This window comes from Nicotiana attenuata, chromosome 8, assembly GCF_001879085.1.
Source record: "Nicotiana attenuata strain UT chromosome 8, NIATTr2, whole genome shotgun sequence".
NCBI classification, from domain to species: domain Eukaryota; kingdom Viridiplantae; phylum Streptophyta; class Magnoliopsida; order Solanales; family Solanaceae; genus Nicotiana; species Nicotiana attenuata.
Window position 1 is genome coordinate 26,424,442 of NC_031996.1, and position 20,725 is coordinate 26,445,166.

General features: G+C 41.8%; 1 protein-coding gene and 1 pseudogene across 1 annotated transcript; one reads left to right on the forward strand and one right to left on the reverse strand.

Moving 5' to 3' along the window:
• On the reverse strand, nucleotides 394-2,958 carry LOC109231584 (annotated as a pseudogene).
• LOC109231585 lies at nucleotides 3,848-4,498 on the forward strand. The gene is made up of 2 exons (XM_019397237.1): nucleotides 3,848-4,139; nucleotides 4,215-4,498. Exons 1-2 carry the CDS (start codon nucleotides 3,848-3,850, stop codon nucleotides 4,496-4,498), a joined length of 576 nt encoding a protein of 191 aa, XP_019252782.1.

Consider the following 20,725-nt stretch of genomic DNA (forward strand, 5'->3'; position numbering starts at 1 on the left):
CCTTAGCCCCACGGTGGGTGCCAAACTGTTTACCCTAGAAACGAATAATCATTGAATTTATATTGTAGTTTTAAGGACACGTGATTTTACTTGGCACAAACTGAGAAAAAATGCAAATTGATATTGAAAATAACTGCAAATAGAAATAAAGAAAACCAAAGGAAATATATAGCTTTAATCCTCGAGCTAGGTCGCCTTCGAATCAAACAAGTATTTCACTGGAAAGTATGAACAAAATAACAGAGTATTGAGAGCTTAAGAGAAAGACAGTATATTGCTTTGTATTGCATGAATATGATCTGCTTTACAAATGATCAGACCCCTTTTATATTGTAGGAGAGTCCTACCCTTAATACAATCCTAAATAAAATAAGAAATCCCATGATTAGCTGATTAATCGGCCTTTTCTTGATATGTGCCGAGATTTCCGCCGTGATCCTTGCCCGATCGCGGATATCTTCGCTTTCCTTTATTTGGCTCAGCAGGCTTCCCTCGATCTTGCTCGATCTCTATCCCGCTCGGTCTCGATCTTGGCTGATGTCGATCTCGATCGGTCTCTGAGTCACGAGCTTGGCAATCTAACGTTGTGTCACGGTCCGGTACGACATGGGGTCGAACCTTGGCCTGTCACGCCCCGATCTCGACTAATCCTACAAAAAGGACAAGCCCGATTTTGACCGTATACAGACATATATGAAATTCCAATTACATGCAAGTTGGTTTTCTTCCTTACTGTTTCAGCAAAAGCCTCTGTCATATCAAGGTTGTTTGGTTCAATACCATTTGGTAGTTTCCAATCAAAATGGAACAGAAGTTGAGCAAGTGGAATCTCAATATTTGAGATACCAAACAAAATTCTATGACATGCCCTTCTTCCAACACTAAAAGATATGAACTCAAAGTTATACCCTTTAAAATCAATTGGTATTTTTCTGGTACTCAGCATTTTCCCAGTACTTTGGATCCCTACATATTGTCCATGCATTAACCATTAATCTTGTTTTGGCTGGTATTTCATATCCGCCAATTTCGCATCTTTCCCTTGTTACTCTTGGTACTGATAGAGGTACGGGCGCGTGCAATCTTAGTGTTTCTGTGACGATCAATTTCAAGTAGTCTAGTTGTTGTACCTCAGACTCAGTGATCATACTTTTTCCTTTGAATGCTCGTCGCACCTCAGCTTGTTCTTGCTCCATCACATGTGGATTCTTCATCAGCTCTGCCATTGTCCACTCTAACGCTGTTGATGAAGTGTCAGTTGCAATATAAGTTTCCTGAAATGGTAGATACAATCAACAGAATGTAAGTTATATAGTATGACTATAGAAAGATTTTTACACTATCAGTGCATTTTAACCCGTGATAGTAGGTTAGTTACCATTCTTATGAGGTTATTAATTATCGCAATGTATGCATTTCTCGCTCTAAAATGAAGTATGAGTTTATAGCTTTACATAAGGCTGGAGAAGAAGCTGAATGGCTCCGAAGTTTCTTGAAAGATATTCCGTTTTGGACCAAATCAGTGGCTCCTATATGCATACATTGTGATGATCAAGCGACAATAGGTAGGGTTGGAAGCGTTATGTATAACGAAAAATCTGTCACATACGACGAAGACATAATACCGTTAGACAACTACTCTCTAGTGGAATTATCACAATTGACTACGTAAAGTCAAAAGATAATGTGTCACACCCACTTACAAAAGGCCTAAATAGAGAGGTGGTTGATAAATCATCAAAGGGAATGGGACTATGGCCAAGGACAAGTCACTGTGGCGGTAACTTTACCTAGAAAACTAGAGATCCTAAGATCTAGGTTCAAGGAGATCAAACAAAGTCATTAGTGACGGTTCGACATTGTTAAATAAAATTTTAGTCTATTCTCATGATAAGACAATGTTCAGTACCAAGGATAAAGCGTTAAGGTTTTTTTAATGGTTTCTAAGTTTGATACGGAGTATATCAAATAGTGTATCTATGAGATAACACGTTTAGGAATCACCTATATAAGTGTGAAATGTAGCCGCTTCAAGGAGAATTCTATAAGGCCAGTTCTCTACGCATTTATGAACCGGGCGGTGTTTATGGTTGAAACGAATACAACAATGAGAACCAGAGGCGGTTAAATGGTTGATTGTGTGACTTATGGCTGTCTAGGTATACATCAAAGTTCGACGGTTCAAAGATATCAAATCTACCGATTGATCGAGTATATCCGACATAAGTTCACTATGGAAAGTTCAAAGGGAAACCTACTTATCCAGATGCGATTTATCTTTACTTGTAAATCACACAGTTTTTCATGCATGCATATTTTCAGATAGCCATTCCCCATTCATGTGGGGGATTGTTGGGATTTTTATCTAATTAGATAAGAGGTGTGGATGGGAAATGCAGAGAAAAAATTTGGAGGGAAACGAAAAGTTTGAAGTGTTTTCCTGTACTAATGCACTTTGTCCCTCATTGGGAAATGGAAAGAAAATCTTTGTACTTATATGGAGAAGCACATCTTCTAGCTCTTAAAGAGTTAAGAAGAAGTGGTGCCTCGTGCCATCGTCGTCGTCACTCTCTCGGCTTCGGTTAATTGATATGATTGATTGATAATCTTTTGGACCAAATTTATTTCCCGTTTTTTGTTATTTATTTTCTTTTTCCTGATATTTTTGCGCGTATTTTAGTTCGCGGTTAATCTCCTAACGGTCTAACGGTCGTTTTGAGTTTAAAATTCGCGACCAGACTTCTGCCTTAATGGTACCTCGTATGAACAGGTACCTTCACACCTATTCAACCCAGACTGTTTGGCTATAAATTCAGAGGTTTTGCCTCATTTTTCAACACCGAAATTTGCACACTACCCCTTCTTTCTTCTGCTGCACTATTTTTTGAAAAGCAAAACGTAAGTATAAATTTGGTTTACTGTTGTTTGTTTAGTTTGACGAAGTTCTGTAATTTCCATTGCTGGTATTACATAATAGTTGTTCCTTTGGGGATTTATCCAATAACCTTGGGCAACAATGAGAGGATTAAATTCCGTAAAGAAACATAGTTTTCTGTTAGGCTCTGAGGTTTTATTTATTCTGTTTCTGCTTCTGTTTTGTTTTATTCTTTGCAGAAATATTTCGAACACATGTTTATAACAATGGTTTCTATAGAAAGTGATTCCTTTGTCTTTGAGGGCAAACATCAAATTACTCGATCATAAAGTTTGCTGTTTTTCGTCAGTTTTCTGTTATCTTCTTAAATGATCTGGATTTAGATTTTAGATCAATCACCTACTTCATAGCCAACCCTGCAATTATAGAGGAGTCTTATCCAATTCAATTTATTGTATCCTATCTCTATTTGATCTACATAGGTACATACATTGTCTTCCCCCAATCCGTCAATACATTTGATGACAAAATATTGTGGCATTTTTTCCACATTAGGCAAAATTTTATTGTTTTATCAACACCAAAGAAAGTCTCATAGCTGATCCTAACTTACTTGAGATTGAGGTGTAATTATTGTTATCAGCACCAAGAATCTGTTTAAAATTGGAAAACTCGTTTCCTTTTACACTGTAGGGAACTGAGGAAGTCAAGCAAAATTTCTAAATTCTGTAAAGGATAATCCTACATCGACTCTACTCCTGTATTTTAGGATTGTTGTAGCCAAAGGACTTGTATCCTTCTTGTATATCTCTAGGCATATGATTCTTATACATCTGGGAACTCACTGTATATATTGGGGTTGTGTAGTCATGTTTAAGTATGAGAATAAAAGAACTTTTCATGGTATCAGAGCCCTAAGAGGTTTAACAACCCAAGGTTGTCTTTACAGAAAAGAAGAAGACGGTGACTGGTATGGGGGATAAAACCAATCCTTCGTCCGCCTCTCAGTCTCCTATATCTTACTCTATACCTTCCCCAAATCTGTCACATCAGTTACCAGTAAAGCTCACATCCACAACCTTTCTGTTATGGAAAACACAGTTTATACCGATGGTATGCGACTGTGGACTCAACCATCATATTGATGGTAGTGAACCAGTTCCTGATACTCTTTTAGAGGACAGTAAACCAAACCCAACATATAAAGTGTGGGTAAGAGAAGACCAACTTGTATTAAGTTGGATTGTTGCATCAGTTTCAGAGGGTATTTTACCTCAATTAGTTGGAGCGCAGAGCGCTCGTGCAGCTTAGGATAAGCTTGTTGCTACATATGCTTCAGGATCGAAGCCTCTAATTCGTGAACTCAAGATGCAGTTGCATACTTTGCGTCGTGACAATGCAAGCATTAAATCTTATATACAGAAGGCAAAAGGAATTGCGGATAGACTAGCTGCATTACAACATCCGATTTCCAATGATGATTTGGTTGAATTTGTTCTTGCTGGACTAGGTCCTGTTTATCGTCCTTTTACTAGATCAGTAGAACCGCATCAAGAAGACATTACTTTTGATGCTTTATATGGCCTTCTCCTGAATGAAGAGCAACAATTAAAAAGAGATTAGACCATTAATGTCATTGCACTCACAGCCCACTTTGCTAAGAGTTCCTTTTCTAGCACTCGAGGACGTGGTAGAGGACGAGGAGGGCGTGGTCGTGGACGCTCCTCCAACCAAAGGTTCACCTAGTAGAATTCTTATCATAGTTCTCCAGCGTCTAACAAGTTTCCCAAGGCACAACCACAAGATTCAGAATTTTCAGGGATTATTTGCCATAATTGTAAAGGTAAAGGCCACATTGCACGTGTATGCCCGTCACTTAAAGCCAATAGTGGAAGCATGGTGAATGATCGACCTATTTCTAATTTTGCTGGTTCTCCAAACGCACCTGCCCAAACTTGATTGATGGATAGTGGCACCACATATCATATTACTGCAGACCTTGATAATCTAGGTATCCACTCTGAATACCAAGGTCCTGAAGAAGTGACACTAGGTAATGGCTCCAAATTACCCATCTCTCATGTTGATAAAAGTTCAGTTATTGTCTCTAATAATAAATTCAATCTTGATAATATTTTATATGTTCCCACTGCTACTCACAATCTATTATCAATTAGCTCTTTTGCCAAGTCTAATAATGTGTCTGTTGAATTATTTTCTAACCATTTTTTGTTTAGGGACGGCAACGAGGCAAATCCGACACAGGGGGTCCACGAGTGAAGGCTTATATTCACTTCCAGTGTTGAAATCGTTATCACCAGTTTCTTGTGCAGCTTCCCTTGGAGTTTGGCATGCTCGTCTTGCTCATGCATCCTATCCTACAGTTTGTCATGCTTTACCAGCCATTGCTCTCATATCATCAACGCATAAAAATACTAGTATATGTTCTACATGTGCTGTTAGTAAGAGCAATAAAATTCCTTTTAGTGAGCCTAGTTTTCAGGCCACAAGGCCTTTAGATTTGATATGTTCGGATGTTTGGGGCCCTGCTCCAGTAGTTTCACATGATAGTTATCGTTATTATGTCATCTTTTTTTATCATTTTAGCAAATATACTTGGATTTATTTCCTTCATTTTAAATCTGAAGCACTTTCAGTTTTTCGTTAATTTCATACCATTGTTGAGAAGTATTTTGGTCGCCCTATTAGATGTTTCCAAGTCGATTGGGGAGGTGAATTTCAAGCCTTAACAAATTATTTACCTGATAATGGAATTGTCCAACGTTCCTCTTGTCCTTATACACATGACAAAATGGTTGTGACGAAAGAAAGCATAAGCATATTGTTGAAACATGTCGTGCACTTTTTCACCATGCCAATGTTCCCCATTACCTGTGGACAAATGCATTTGAAACTGCTGTTTATACTATTAATCGATTGCCAACTCCCCGTTTAAATAATCAATCACTATATCGTATTTCGTTTCATATGGATCCGGATTATTCTCTGTTGCGTATCTTTGGTTGCTTATGCTTTCCTTGATTTCGTCCTTATACAAAGGATAAACTTTCACCTCGATCTCGCCCTTGCGTCTTTTTGGGGTACAATAAATTGCACAAAGGGTACAAATGCCTTGACCTGGTTTCTTCTAAAGTTTATGTTTCTCGTCATGTAATTTTTGACGAATCTACATTTCCCTTTCCTTTGCAGGACGGTGTGTTGCCCAAATCCTCAACCAAGGAAACATCTCATTCGCTTATCGTTAATCTTTCTTATCAGCAGACCCCATCAACCCTTAACTCATCACAAGCAAACCCGCATCAAACCCAAAATCCCTTGCCTCTGCCTTCTGTCATGCAGTCAGCACCTATTCCACCTGATAGTGTTGTTCATGGACAAAGTACTAGTACTGCCTCTCCATCTCCAATGGGCGTCCCTCTGTGTGAAGGCTAATCTTCTTATAATATGTCTGATACATCAGCTGCTCCATCTAGACCTGGAAACTCCATTGTTCCACTTACGCATGGAATGGTTACAAGAGCACAAACAGGCTCCTTGAAACCGAAGCGACCCTTTTCCTTGTTGGCAACTACATTAGTCTCACCTGAGCCCTCTTGCTATTCATAGGCCGCTAAGGATGTTAATTAGCGTCGAGCTATGTCAGAAGAGTATAATGCTCTCATTCAAAATGTCACTTGGCAACTAGTTCCTCCTTCACCATCCCAAAATGTGATTGGTTGCAAGTGGGTGTATAAAACAAAGTTGAAAGCAGATGGATCTTTGGATGACGGCTTATGGCTAAGGGTTATCATCAACGTCCGGGAGTAGATTTTCTTGATACATTCATCCCAGTTATCAAGGCTGCAACCATTCGGTTATTGCTATCGCTAGTTGTCACAAATCAGTGGCATAACACCCAGCTGGATATCTCCAATGCATTTCTTCATGGTCATCTCGACGAGATAGTTTATATGTCCCAGCCCCGCGCGTTCGTTGACCTTACTCGACCAGACCATGTATGTCTTCTCAAATGCTCTCTTTACGGGTTGAAATAGGCTCCCTGAATGTGAAATAGATGCCTCACTGATTCATTACTCTCACTGGGATTTTTGGGATCCAAAACTGATAGCTCCTTGTTTTTTAAACCTACTGCTGACAAGAAACTATTTTGTTTGGTTTATGTTGATGATATTTTAGTAATAGATTCAGATACAACTCTTGTAAAATCACTTGTAAATAAACTCCAACAACACTTTGCAGTTCGTGATCTAGGGACACCTTCGTACTTCTTGGGTATCGAAACACATTGGACGAGTGCTGGGTTGCATTTGACGCAAAGAAAATACATGGATGATCTCCTGAAACGTGTTAATATGGACTCCTGCAACATTGTTTCCACCCCAGCTTGTCCATTCACAAAACTCTCTTCCACTGAAGGATCTCAATACACTGATCCCACCCTTTATCGAAGTGTTGTGGGTGTCTTGCAGTACTTGACCTTTATTCGTCATGACTTAGCATTTGCCGTGAATAAGGTCTCTCAATTCATGCATTGCCCTATGGAAAAACTCACTGGACTGCTGTTAAATGCATCCTACGCTATATTAAGAGAACCCCGTCTAGGTTGTTCTTTGCTAAAAGCACATCCAGTTTATTGCATGGCTATACTGATTCAGATTGGGGAGGCGATATAAATGATCGTAAATCAACTACTGGGTTTGCTATTCTTTTGGTTCTCATCTCATTTCATGGACTTCGCGTAAGCAGCGAGCAGTGTCATGCTCTAGTGTGCCACCTCGAAAATCACTTGGATTGAGCATCTTCGAGAGATTGGTTGTTTTACTTCCTCTGTTCCCACTTTGTGGTGTGACAACCTCAGCGCGACGTACTTAACAGCCAATCCCATCTTTCACTCTCGAACATAACATATGGAAATTGATTTCCATTTTGTTCGTGATAGAGTTCGAACAAAGGCTTCATGTGTTCGTTATGTCAGCTCTCATGATCAACTTGTTGATGTATTGACAAAGCCATTGTCGAAGAACAGGTTTTTGCAGTTGCGGACCAAGTTGGCAGTGGTTTCAACCCCTGCTCAACTTGAGGGGGAGTGTAAAGGATAATCCTACAAGGAGTGTACTCCTGTATTTTAGGATTCTTGTAGCCAAAGGACTTGTATCCTTCTTATATATCTCTAGGTATAGGAGTCTTATACAGGGAACTCACTATATATATTGGGGTTGTGTAGTCACGTTTAGTATGAGAATAAACGAACTTTTCAAATCATACACATTTGTCAATAAATGACTGTGACCTTTATTTGATAGTTTTGTACAAATCCAGTTAGTTAGTGGATGGATATGTTGTATAGAATTGGTAGTATCTTAATATAAACTAGCTTCCATTGCATATACTAGTGAGCACCGAAGAATCCATACGAATTAATTGGGTGGTAGAGTCGTGAAAACACTTGTTTTTTTATATTTTGAACCTTAGCTCTATAGAAGAATATTTTATTATGAAAATACGAAAGAACTAAAATTTGAGATAAAAAACACTATGTATGAATTATATAAACTACGTCAGACCGCCACAACCACAGGTGTCAATAATTCAAGTCACCAATGATAACATAATTCAGACGATCAAACATATAATAAAGAAGATAAATCATCTCCATTAACCACATAGAATGATTCAAACATAAAGCTTGAGAAAATGAATAATCCAACAAAGAAGCTATTCAACCAACCTCCATAAATTCCCATATAGCTTGAGAGGCTACTGTTTTCTTGTCTCCTTCAACCAAGTTTCATATACTTCAATTATTATTTGAGAGTTGTGTTACTAATTTGAGAATTAAAATTTTACTCTCCAAATCTTCAAGATTCTCATACTTGACTTATCTTCTATGTTTTGCTTCTATCTTGAAATATACTCTTTGACCAAGTCAACAAGGGAGTGCACAAGAAGTAGCCTTTTGACTTGTTAAGTCAATCACTGAAAAATGGTAAGTAGTGCAATAATGGAAAAATTGATACTTATCTATTATTTGAATAAATTATTATGCCTCAAATAATATATATAATTTAAGTGGAGTACCTAATATGCTCTGTCTTTTAGCAACCAAACACTGATAATCATTTTATAGTAGTTCAATCATAACCTTGCATTTTAGGTTAGCCACTATAAATTATCTCTACTACCACCACCCCATCTTTGCAAAAAGAAAATTGTAATCCACAGGTTTTCAGAGTTTGGCTGCTAAAAGAAAAAAAGTTGTGTTTGATTATTGGAGACAATTAATTAAGCTCTCCTACAATAGCATTATTTGGTTTAGAGGCAAGTTGTATAGAATTGTAATGTAAAGATAAAAGAATATAAAAATTAGTAATGTAAGGATTGTATAATGCAAAATATTACTCGTTCGTTAGTTTGATGTATACGTAATAATATACAATGGATAATTTAACGTATTTGTTTAGTTAAATAAAAAAAATTTCTTACTATTATAAAGGTTAAAATTTATCGTTTTAGCATTTTAACTCATGTATTATTGACATTCTCATTTTATCACATTCTACTTCACTTAAAGTAATATAGTATATAGATTTCTGCATAATTTACACATGTATTATTTATGAGGAGAACAAAAAGGAAGAACCAAAAAATGTATTGTTATAAAACAATAAAAGAAGAAGAGTATTACAGAGAAAAGTAGGGAGAGAGAATTCTTATTGATTTTGAGATTAATTATAATGGAATAGAACCCCTCTATTTATAGGGAAAAAGTGACTTAGCCACCAAGTAACAAACCCTAAAATCTCTCTAAAATATAGACATTCACCTTAAATACAAATCTATTTATAACACTCCTCCTCGAATGTCTATTCAACAAATAATGTGTTCGTTAAAACCTTAACTAAAATAAAACCCAGTGGGGAAAAAAATTCTAGAGAAGGAAAAAGAGTACACATGTTTAATAATACGCTTTTTGGTTGCCTCGTAAAAAACCTTACAAGGAAAATTTAGTGGGAGAAAACCTGTAAGAGAAAAAGAGTACAACGCATATTAACTCCCCCTGATAAGAGCATCAATTCACATCCTTAAGCCTTCGCATCCTAATATTGTGCACTAGCTTCTTGAAGGTTGACGTCGGCAGAGATTTGGTGAATAAATCAGCCATATTAGCTCCAATGAATATGTTGCACCTTGAAAATCCTCGCTATCACATTAGCATGCTTATACATATAGCAAAATATATATGTGCGCAAATAGCACTTAGGATATGGTACATCGGGACCAAGAATTGTATATGCTTTAAGCAATTTAAATTCTTCAAGGATTGTCATATAAGTCATATAATAGACTTTACTTAGACGCATATCAAGTTTTCATGTCATGCTAGACAAATAAGATATCGAAAACTGATTGCACATATCATTGACTTAATACTTTCAAGTGTTTGAACTACATGTCCAAAATTACATGTCTTTCATATGAAACCAATTCCATTTGAATTGTGTCTCTTATATTTGGCCAATTTTTTTGTGTCTGTATTCGACATACTTAAGATCCTCATCTATACTTAGCGCTATCATAGATGCCGTCGACGAATATTTTATATCAGTGTCCCAATATTTTTTCATAGAGACATAACATAGAGATCTCTTCATTCATATTTTCAGGTACCTGAACCTCTCCTAAGATTTTATGAAGTGTTATGTCATGTGATCTTCTAGATCACTTGCCTCCCTACTATGATCATTTAGATCATTTGTTCATCTTCTTTATCAAGAATTTTTGTGATGACTCAAGGGGTCAGCTTTTGTTTTAGAATCCGAATCCGAATTCCGAGGCATTGAAAACCTCATTTTCTTTCTCCTCGATTTGCATGCACAGTCCGAGCGCGTTTCCGGAAAGCCTTTATGTGAAAACTAAAAAAAATTAATTTTGCCTTTTAAATTGATTAAAGTTGACTTCGGTCAACATTGTTGGATCCGCATTCGGACTCGTGATTTGACGGTCCCGTAGGGTCCATAGCAAAATATAGGACTTGGGCGTATGCCCGGAATCGAATTTCGAGGTCCCTAGCCCGAGAAATGAATTTTTGAAGAATCGAGCCCGTATTTTTGTTCCGGAGCCCGATGCAGGTTTGATATGGTATTTAAGTCGTGCCTGTGGAATTTGGTGAGAATCGGAAGTGATTTGACGTGATTCGGACGTCCGGTTGTGAAAATAAAAATTTCAAGTTTTCTTAAGAAAATCATGAGTTTTGGTGTTAAATTCGTTGTTTAAGATGTTATTTTGGTTATTTGATCGTACGAGTAAGTCCGTATGATGTTTTTTGACTTGTATGCATGTTTGGTTTAGAGCCCCGAAGGCTCGGTGAGTTTTGGATAGGCCACGGGGTGAGTTTGGACTTAGAAAATCTATTGTTGCATATGGTATCTGTTGCAGGCCTCTGATCTCGCAATTGCGATATTAGGCTTCGCAATTGCGAGCTTCACAGGCTTGGCAATTGCGAGGGTTTTATCGCAATTGCGAAGATGCCTTGGGCCAGCATAGTTCGCATTTGCGAACATATTGCGAAGATGCCCTGGGCCAACATAGTTCGCATTTGCGAACATATCTTCGCATTTGCGAAGTCATCAGGGAGGGACAACCATCTCAATTGCAACAGTAGCAGGCATGCAGCAGGTTCGCATTTGCGATGCCTGTCTCACAAATGCGACATCTGCAATTGATCAAAACATAATTTAAACGGGATTTCAACTCATTCTCTCAAATTTCAAACCTTAAGCTCCTATAGGCGATTTTCCAAATGAGAGTTCTTCCCCAAATCATAGGTAAATGATTTCTAACTTATTTTCTTCAATCTATTTCATCTTTTTACATAATTTCATCACAAAATCTAGGGCTTTTCATGGGAAATTGGATGTTCTTGGGTAGATTTAGGAATTTCAAAATTTGGGGATTTAGACCTCAAATTGAGGTCGGATTTCAAAACCAATTGCATATTTGGGCTTGTGGGTGAATGGGTAATCAGGTTTTGGTTCGAACTTCGAGTTTTGACCAAGCGGGCCCGGGGTCGATTTTTGATTTTTTGGAGAAAACATTGGGAAATCTATACTCATGTTTTAGAATTGGTTTATTTAGCGTTAATTGATGCTAATTAGTTAATTATGCATATGTTCGGGCGCTTTAAAAGTGGAAATCAAAGGAAAAGAAGTATTTGAGGCTTGAGCTTGGCCGTGGAATCGAGGTAAGTGTTTGGTCTAACCTTAGCTTGAGGGAATAGGTGTTGTTGTCTTATTTGCTACGTGTTAGTGTTGAGTACGACGTATATGTGTGGTGATGAGTATCTATACGTTGATGTTGAGCATGCAAGTTGTGACGACCCGACCCGTCGTCTCATGAGTTACCGCTCCATTTTCCCACATTTTATGCTTCTTTATGCTTCATTATCAGTGTCTTGCGTGTTCGAGTTGGTTTGGAGTGGTTTTGGTAGGAAATGAGACACTTAGTCTCTTTAAGGAAGGCTTAGTTTGGAAAAGTCAACTGGATGTTGACTTATGGGTTAGAGGGATAGGATATGAATTTCGATGATTCGGTTAGCTTCGGGGGATGATTTGTGACTTAGGAGTGTGATCGGAAGTGGTTTTGGAGGTCCGGTGTAGAATTAGGCTTGAATTGGCGAAGTTAGTATTTTGGCGATTTCCGGTTGATAGGTGAGATTTTGATCCGAGGGTCGGAATGGGATTTCGAGAGTTGCTGTAGCTTCGTTAAGTGATTTGGGATGTGCGTGTATAATTTCAGGCCATTCGGAGGTGATTTGGTTGGGTTTTTGATCGAATGCGTGTTTCGGAAGTTTTTGAAGAACTTAGGCTTGAATTCGATGTAATTTGATGGTTTTGGTGTTGTTTGAGGTGTTTTGATGATTGGAACAAGTTTGAATGATGTTATAGGATGTGTTGGTGCTTTTGGTTGAGGTCCCCGGGGCCTCGGGGTGATTTCGGATGGCTAACGGGAGGTTTGAACTTGGAAAAATGTTGCAGAAAACTCAGCAGCTGTTGCAGTCAGATTTTTTTGCCTTCGCGTTCGCGTGCCTAGGGCCGCAATCGCGAAGAAGGAAGTTGGGCCCCTGAGAAAATGTTCTTCGGGTTCGCGTTTGACCTCTCGCGTTCGCGGAGGATGAGTTTAATGTGCTTCGCGTTCGCGGGGAGATATCCGCGTTCGCGTAGGAGGCTTTGGGGTTCCGTATGTTTTACCCATCGCGTTCGCGACTATGGGCATCGCGATCACGTAGTTGAGGCTGGGAAAGCATCGCGTTCGCGGGTGATCAGACGCGTTCGCGAAGGGCAATTTTTGGACAAAGGAAATTTAGAGCATCGCGAACGCGAGAAGGCCCTCGCGTTCGCGTAGAAGGAAATTGTGCTGGGCAGAAGGGTTTTTAAAACATTTTGTTCCGCGAGCCTAAGCTATTTTTCCGCCATTGTTGATCGTTTCAAGAGCTTTTTGGGAGAACTTGAAGAGGGTTTCGACTGGGATTGATTGGAGGTGAGTCCTATGAACTAAAAACATGATTTAATTGTAGAATTAACCTAGAAATTCATGGAATCTTAGCAAAAAGGGAAAGAACTAGGGCTTGAGTTTTGATATTTCAAATTGGGATTTGATGGGTCATTTGAGCTCGGATTTGTGAGTTCTTGATATGTATAGACTCGTGGCGAGATAAGGAACCCGTTGATGTGAAAATTTCTGAGTTTTGAGAAGTGGGCCCGGGGCTCGGGTTTTGCTAATTTCGAGATTCTTGATATTTTTTGATTGTTTTCGATTGGGTATTGTTTCCTTAGCATATTGTGATGTATTCGTTGTGGTTTTGATCAGATTCGACGCGCGAGGAGGTCGATTTGAGAGGCAAGGGCATAGCTAGCTAAAGTTTTGGCCGGCTTGAGGTGAGTAATGAATGTAAATGATGTCCTGAGGGTTTGAAACCCTGGATTTGCACATCGTAGTGCTATATTGAGGTGAGACACGCGTTTGATGATGAGCGCGGGGTCGTTTACTATTGGGGATTGTGACTTGGTCCATCCCGAGTGATGTTCTTACCGCTTATTTGATTGAAGCCTATTTGTTGTCATCATTATTTGTATTGATTATCATATTTGGGCTTCGTGCCAACTATTTGAACCCTTCGGGGAGTTTTTATCACTATATCCTTACTGTATGGATTTATTACTTGAACTCAGTCGCACCGTTTTCTACTATTTTACAACTCAGCCATTTTTACTCGAATTTTGAAACTAAAAGATATACTAAATGATGTTTTGGGCTGGGAACTACTATTTTTATTATTGTTCGAGGGGCTTATGTGATTTCTGGACTGAGTATGGATCTGGCTGCGCACCGCAGCGGTATTATATTGATATTGGTATCAGGCGAGGGCCTAGCTGATGCCACGAGATGGCTTGATATTGCGCTTTGGCCGTAAGGGGCCCCTCCCGGAGTCTGCACACCCCCAGTGAGCGCCGTCGACGATAAATAAATGGATCGGGCTGCACGCCGCAGCGGGTACTAGAGGGTACCATATTATGTGTTGATTATCTTTGTATATCTGTCACTTAATTGCTTATTTGCCTTAGCATTTCTGCATTTCAATTTCAGTGTTTTATTGATTATTCTGCTTGTTCCAACTGCCGCTTTATAGATTACTTTGTGTTTTTCCATGATTTCTTATTCTCAGTCTTTATTTATGTTTATTACTCACTGGGTCGGAGTACTCACATTACTCCCTGCACTTTGCGTGCAGATCCAGGTGTATCTGAGGCTGAGTGAGGATTTTCTGCTTAGCAGCACATAGAGGTAGCTGCAATGGCGTCCGCAGCCCTGATCTCTCCCTTCTATCTTTCATTTTATTTCGTATTCTCTAGACTGCTATGCATTAGGATGATAAACCTGTATTAGAGGCTCAGACTTGTGACACCGGATCCTTATGGGCTGTGTAGTAGGATTTTATTTGATATTCCGCATGTTAAACTCTTATTTCAGACTTCTAGTGTTATGACTTGGTTATTTATCTGTGTTAATTAATAATGAACTGTATAAGGAATTGGGTTAAGGTTGTGAAATTGGTCGGGCTTGCCTAGCATTGTGTTGGGAGCCATCACGACCGGGGTTGGGGTCGTGACAAGTTGGTATCAGAGCCTAGGTTACTAGGTCTCGCAAGTCATGAGCCGGTTTAGTAGAGTCTCGCGGATCGGTACGGAGACGTTTGTATTTATCCTCGAGAGGCTGTAGAACCTTTAGGAAAAACCTCACATTCTTGAAATTCTTGTCGTGTGGCTTTGTCGAAATGAGAACTAAAACTTCTATTATTCTATTCTCTCACAGACGGTGAGGACACGAGCGACCGGACGAGGTGGACGACCACCAGTACCACCCACTGAGGCCACCAGAGGCCGTGGACGCGGTCGTGGCAGAGGCAGTGTAGCGAGGGCATCACCTGTTTATCCACCAGCTGCCCCAGTTCCGGATCAGGCCCCAGCAGCACCAGTTCAGGCACCGGCTGTGCCCATCGTGATTCCGGGTCTTCAGGAGACCTTGGCTCAGATCTTGACAGTTTGCACTGGCCTAGCTCAGGCAGTTTCAGCCACCACAGCAGCAGTTACTTCGCAGGCCGGGGGAGGCAATCAGACCCCAGCTGCTCGCACACCTGAGCAGGTAGCGCAGGGACTACAGACGCCAGAGGCACCTCCAGCTCAGCAGGTTGCACCAGTGCAGGAGTTCAGGGTTCCAGTTATGCCGGAGGATGAGCAGCGTCGTCTTGAGAGGTTTGGTAGACTCCAGCCTCCGACATTCAGCGGTGCTGAGGGCGAGGATGCCCGGGGTTTTCTTGACAGGTGTCAGCGGATGCTCCGTACGACAGGGATTCTTGAGGCTAGTGGTGTGGCACTTACCACCTTTCAGTTTACCCGAGCTGCTCTTACCTGGTGGGAGGACTTTGAGAGGCGTAGGCCTGCCGGTGCAGCACCCCTTTCTTGGCAGCAGTTCTCTGCTCTCTTCTTGGAGAAGTATGTACCGCAGTCCCGCAGAGAGGAGTTGCATAGACAGTTTGAGTGGTTGACGCAGGGGGATATGGCCGTGATTCAGTATGAGGTGAGGTTTTCACAGTTGGCCCGTCATGCTATTTGGATGATTCCGACAGATCGTGAGAGGATCCGGAGGTTTGTGGATGGCCTTAACTACCATCTCCGTATTCTGATGACTAGAGAGAGAGTATTGGGTGCTACGTTTGAGGAGGTGGTGGATATCGCTCGTGAGATAGAGTTAGTTTGCCGTCGAGACCGAGAGGAGAGGGAGGCCAAGAGGCCTCGTGGATCGGGCAGTTACAGTGGTGCTCCTTCGAGGGGTCATTTCCAGCATGGTAGAGGTCGTTCTTTCAGGCCTGCTCAGTCGGCCCATCTAGAGTATCGTGGAGCATCTTCAGGTCGTGGTCATCATGGGTCTCAGCAGGGCCAGTCTTCACTCAGCGCCCTCCCAGCTCAGAGTTCATCTCATGCCCCATCAGCTCAGGGTTCTTCTACGCCGAGTGCATCTGCTAGTCACTCCGGTGCGAGGGGTTCCCTGCATTCCCCATCTCCAGTACCGGGTAGTTGTTATGAGTGCGGAGAGTTTGGGCATATGAGGAGGCAGTGTCCTCGACTTCGTGGCAGTCAGCATCAGTAGAGGGGTCAGCCCTCAACTTCTGCTCCAGTTACTTCACCACCTGCCCAGCCAGCCAGGGACGAAGATCAGGCAGCCAGGGGTAGAGATCAGGCAGCCAGGGGTCGCCCCAGAGGTGGAGGTCGATCAGGTGGTGGCCAGGCTTGTTTTTATGCTATTCCAGGCAGGGCAGATGCCGTTGCTTCAGACGCTGTCATTACATGTATTGTTTCAGTCTGCCACAGAGATGCCTCAGTATTATTTGATCCCGGTTCCACCTATTCTTATGTGTCCTCATATTTTGCTCATTATTTGGGTGCGCCCCGTGAGTTTCTTGCTTTACCTGTTCATGTGTCTACCCCGGTGGGCGATACTGTTGTTGTAGACTGTGTGTACCGGTCATGTGTTGTGACTATTGGGGGTCTAGAGACCCGAGTTGATCTATTGCTATTGAGCATGGTGGACTTCGATGTTATTTTGGGCATGGATTGGCTATCTCCGTGTCATGCTATTCTAGACTGTCATGCTAAGACAGTCACTTTGGCTATGCCGGGTGTACCGCGGATCGAGTGGCGTGGTGTGACTGATTATGTTCCGAGTAGAGTGATTTCTTTCTTGAAGGCCCAGCGTATGGTTGGGAAGGGTTGTCTCTCGTATCTTGCTTTTGTGAGGGATGTTAGAGCTGAGGCTCCTAGTATTGATTTTTTTCCAATGGTGAGGGATTTTCCCGACGTATTTCCTGCAGACCTGTCGGGCATGCCACCGGACAAGGACATTGATTTTGGTATTGACCTGGTGCCGGGCACTCAGCCCATCTCTATTCCGCCATATCGTATGGCACCAGCGGAGTTGAAAGAATTGAAGGAGCAGCTGCATGAACTCCTAGATAAGGGGTTCATTCGGCCTAGTGTGTCACCGTGGGGTGCGCCAGTTCTGTTTGTGAAGAAGAAGGATGGCACAATGAGAATGTGCATCGATTATAGGCAATTGAGTAAGGTAACAATTAAGAACAAATATCCCCTGCCTCGCATTGATGATTTGTTCGACCAGCTTCAGGGAGCGAGGGTGTTTTCCAAGATTGATCTCCGTTCGGGCTATCACCAGTTGAAGATCAGGGATTCAGATATTCTTAAGACTGCTTTCAGGACTAGATATGGTCACTATGAGTTTCTTGTCATGTCTTTCGGGCTGACCAATGCCCCAGCAACGTTCATGCATTTGATGAACAGTGTATTTCGGCCTTATCTGGATTCGTTCGTTATTGTTTTCATTGATGATATTCTGGTATACTCGCGTAGTCAGGAGGAGCATGCGGAGCATTTGCAAGTTGTATTGCAGAGATTGAGGGAGGAGAAGCTTTATGCAAAGTTCTCCAAGTGTGAGTTTTGGCTCAGTTCAGTGGCTTTCTTGGGACACGTGGTGTCCAGCGAGGGTATCCAGGTTGATCCAAAGAAGATAGAGGCGGTTCAGAGTTGGCCTAGACCGTCCTCAGCCATAGAGATTCGTAGCTTTCTTGGGTTGGCAGGCTATTATCGCCGATTTGTTCAGGGATTTTCATCCATTGCATCGCCCTTGACCAAGTTGACTCAGAAGGGTGCTTCATTTGTATGGTCGGACGAGTGTGAGGAGAGCTTTCAGAAGCTCAAGACAGCTTTGACCACAGCTCCAGTATTGGTTTTGCCATCAGCTTCAGGTTCATATACCGTATATTGTGATGCTTCGCGAGTTGGGATTGGCTGTGTATTGATGCAGGAGGGTAGGGTTATTGCTTATGCTTCTCGTCAGTTGAAGCCCCATGAGAAGAACTACCCTGTTCATGATTTGGAGTTGGCTGCTATAGTTCATGCATTGAAGATTTGGAGGCACTACTTGTATGGCGTATCTTGTGAGGTATTCACTGATCATTGCAGTCTTCAGCATTTGTTCAAGCAAAAGGATCTTAATTTGAGGCATCGGAGGTGGCTAGAGTTGCTTAAGGATTATGATATTACTATTCTGTATCATCCGGGAAAGGCCAATGTAGTGGCCGATGCTTTGAGCCGAAAGGCAGTGAGTATGGGGAGATTGGCATATATTCCAGTTGGGGAGAGGCCATTTGCAGTTGATGTCCAGGCCTTGGCCAATCGATTTGTGAGATTAGATATTTCGGAGCCCAGCCGGGTGTTAGCTTATGTGGTTTCTCGGTCTTCTTTATATGATTGCATCAGAGAGCGCCAGTATGATGATCCGCATTTGCTTGTCCTTAAGGACAGAGTTCAGCATGGCGATGCCAGAGATGTGACCATTGGTGATGATGGTGTGTTGAGGATGTAGGGCCGGATCTGTGTGCCCAATGTGGATGGGCTTAGAGAGTTGATTCTGGAGGAGAACCATAGCTCGCGGTATTCTATTCATCCAGGTGCCGCGAAGATGTATCAGGATTTGAGGCAGCACTACTGGTGGAGAAGAATGAAGAAGATATTGTGGGATTTGTGGCTCGGTGTCTCAATTGTCAACAGGTGAAATATGAACATTAGAGACCTGGTGGCTTGCTTCAGCAGATGGATATTCCCGAGTGGAAGCGGGAGAGGATTACTATGGACTTTGTTGTTGGGCTTCCTCGGACTTTAAAGAAATTTGATGCTATTTGGGTGATTGTTGATCGGCTGACCAAGTCCGCGCACTTCATTCCAGTGTGTACTACTTATTCTTCAGAGCGGTTGGCAGGGATTTATGTCCGGGAGATTGTTCGGTTGCATGGTGTTCCGATTTCTATCATCTCAGATAGAGGTACTCAGTTTACTTCGCAGTTTTGGAAAGCCGTGCAGAGAGAGTTGGGTACTCATGTGGAGTTGAGCAAAGCGTTTCATCCTCAGACGGACGGACAGTCTGAGCGTACCATTCAGATATTGGAGGACATATTGCGTGCTTGTGTCATTGATTTTGGAGGTTCAAGGGATGAGTTTTTTCCACTTGTGGAGTTTGCCTACAACAACAACTATCAGTCCAGCATTCAGATGGCACCGTATGAGGCCTTGTATGGGAGACGATGTGGATCTCCAGTTGGTTGGTTCGAGCCCGGCGAGGCTAGGCTATTGGGGACATATTTGGTTCAGGATGCCTTAGAGAAGGTGAAGGTGATTCAAGAGAGACTACGTACCGCGCAGTCGCATCAGAAGAGTTATGCAGACCGGAAGGTTCGAGATGTGTCTTTCATGGTTGGTGAAAAGGTCTTGCTGAAGGTTTCGCCCATGAATGGTGTTACGAGATTTGGAAAGAAAGGGAAGTTGAGTCCACGGTTCATTGGGCCTTTTGAGGTACTTAGGAGGAATGGGGAGGTGGCTTATATGCTTGCTTTGCCACCCAGCTTGTCGAGTGTGCATCCGGTTTTCCATGTTTCTATGCTCTGGAAGTATGTTGGGGACCCGTCTCATGTGTTGGACTTCAGCACGGTTCAGTTGGATGATGATTTGACCTTTGATGTGGAGCCAGTGGCTATTTTGGGTCGTCAGGTTCGAAAGTTGAGGTGGAAGGATATAGCTTCTGTGAAGGTGCAGTGGAGAGGTCGGCCCGTGGAGGAGGCTACCTGGGAGACCGAGCGGGAGATGCGGAGCAGATACCCTCACCTATTTGAGGCTTCAGGTATGTTTCTTGACTCGCTCGAGGATGAGCGTTTGTTTAAGTTAGGGAGGATGTGACGACCCGATCCGTCGTGTCATGAGTTACCGCCCCGTTTTCCCCATTTTCTTCTTCGCTATGCTTCATTATCAGTGTCTTGTGTGATCGAGTTGGTTTGGAATGATTTTAATGGAAAATAAGACACTTAGTCTCTTTAAGGAAGGCTTAGTTTGGAAAAGTCAACCGGATGTTGACTTATGCGTTAGAGGGCTCGGATGTTAGGAGTGTGATCGGATGTGGTTTTGGAGGTCCAGTGTAGAATTAGGCTTGAGTTGGCGAAGTTAGTATTTTGGCGATTTTCGGTTGATAGGTGAGATTTTGATCCGAGGGTCGAAATGGAATTTGAGAGTTGTTGTAGCTTCGTTAGGTGATTTGGGAGGTGTGCGTAAAATTTCAAGTCATTCGGAGGTGATTTGGTTGGGTTTTTGATCAAATGCGTGTTTCGGAAGTTTTAGAAGAACTTAGGCTTGGATTCGATGCAATTTGTTGGTT

What these genes read in the sequence shown, in the direction of transcription:
- LOC109231585 (XM_019397237.1), top strand. Translation starts at nt 3,848, where the DNA reads ATGGGGGATAAAACCAATCCTTCGTCCGCCTCTCAGTCTCCTATATCT. An exon ending in TGTTGCATCAGTTTCAGAGG is followed by an intron (nt 4,140 to 4,214) that starts GTATTTTACCTC and finishes CATATGCTTCAG; the next exon opens with GATCGAAGCCTCTAATTCGT.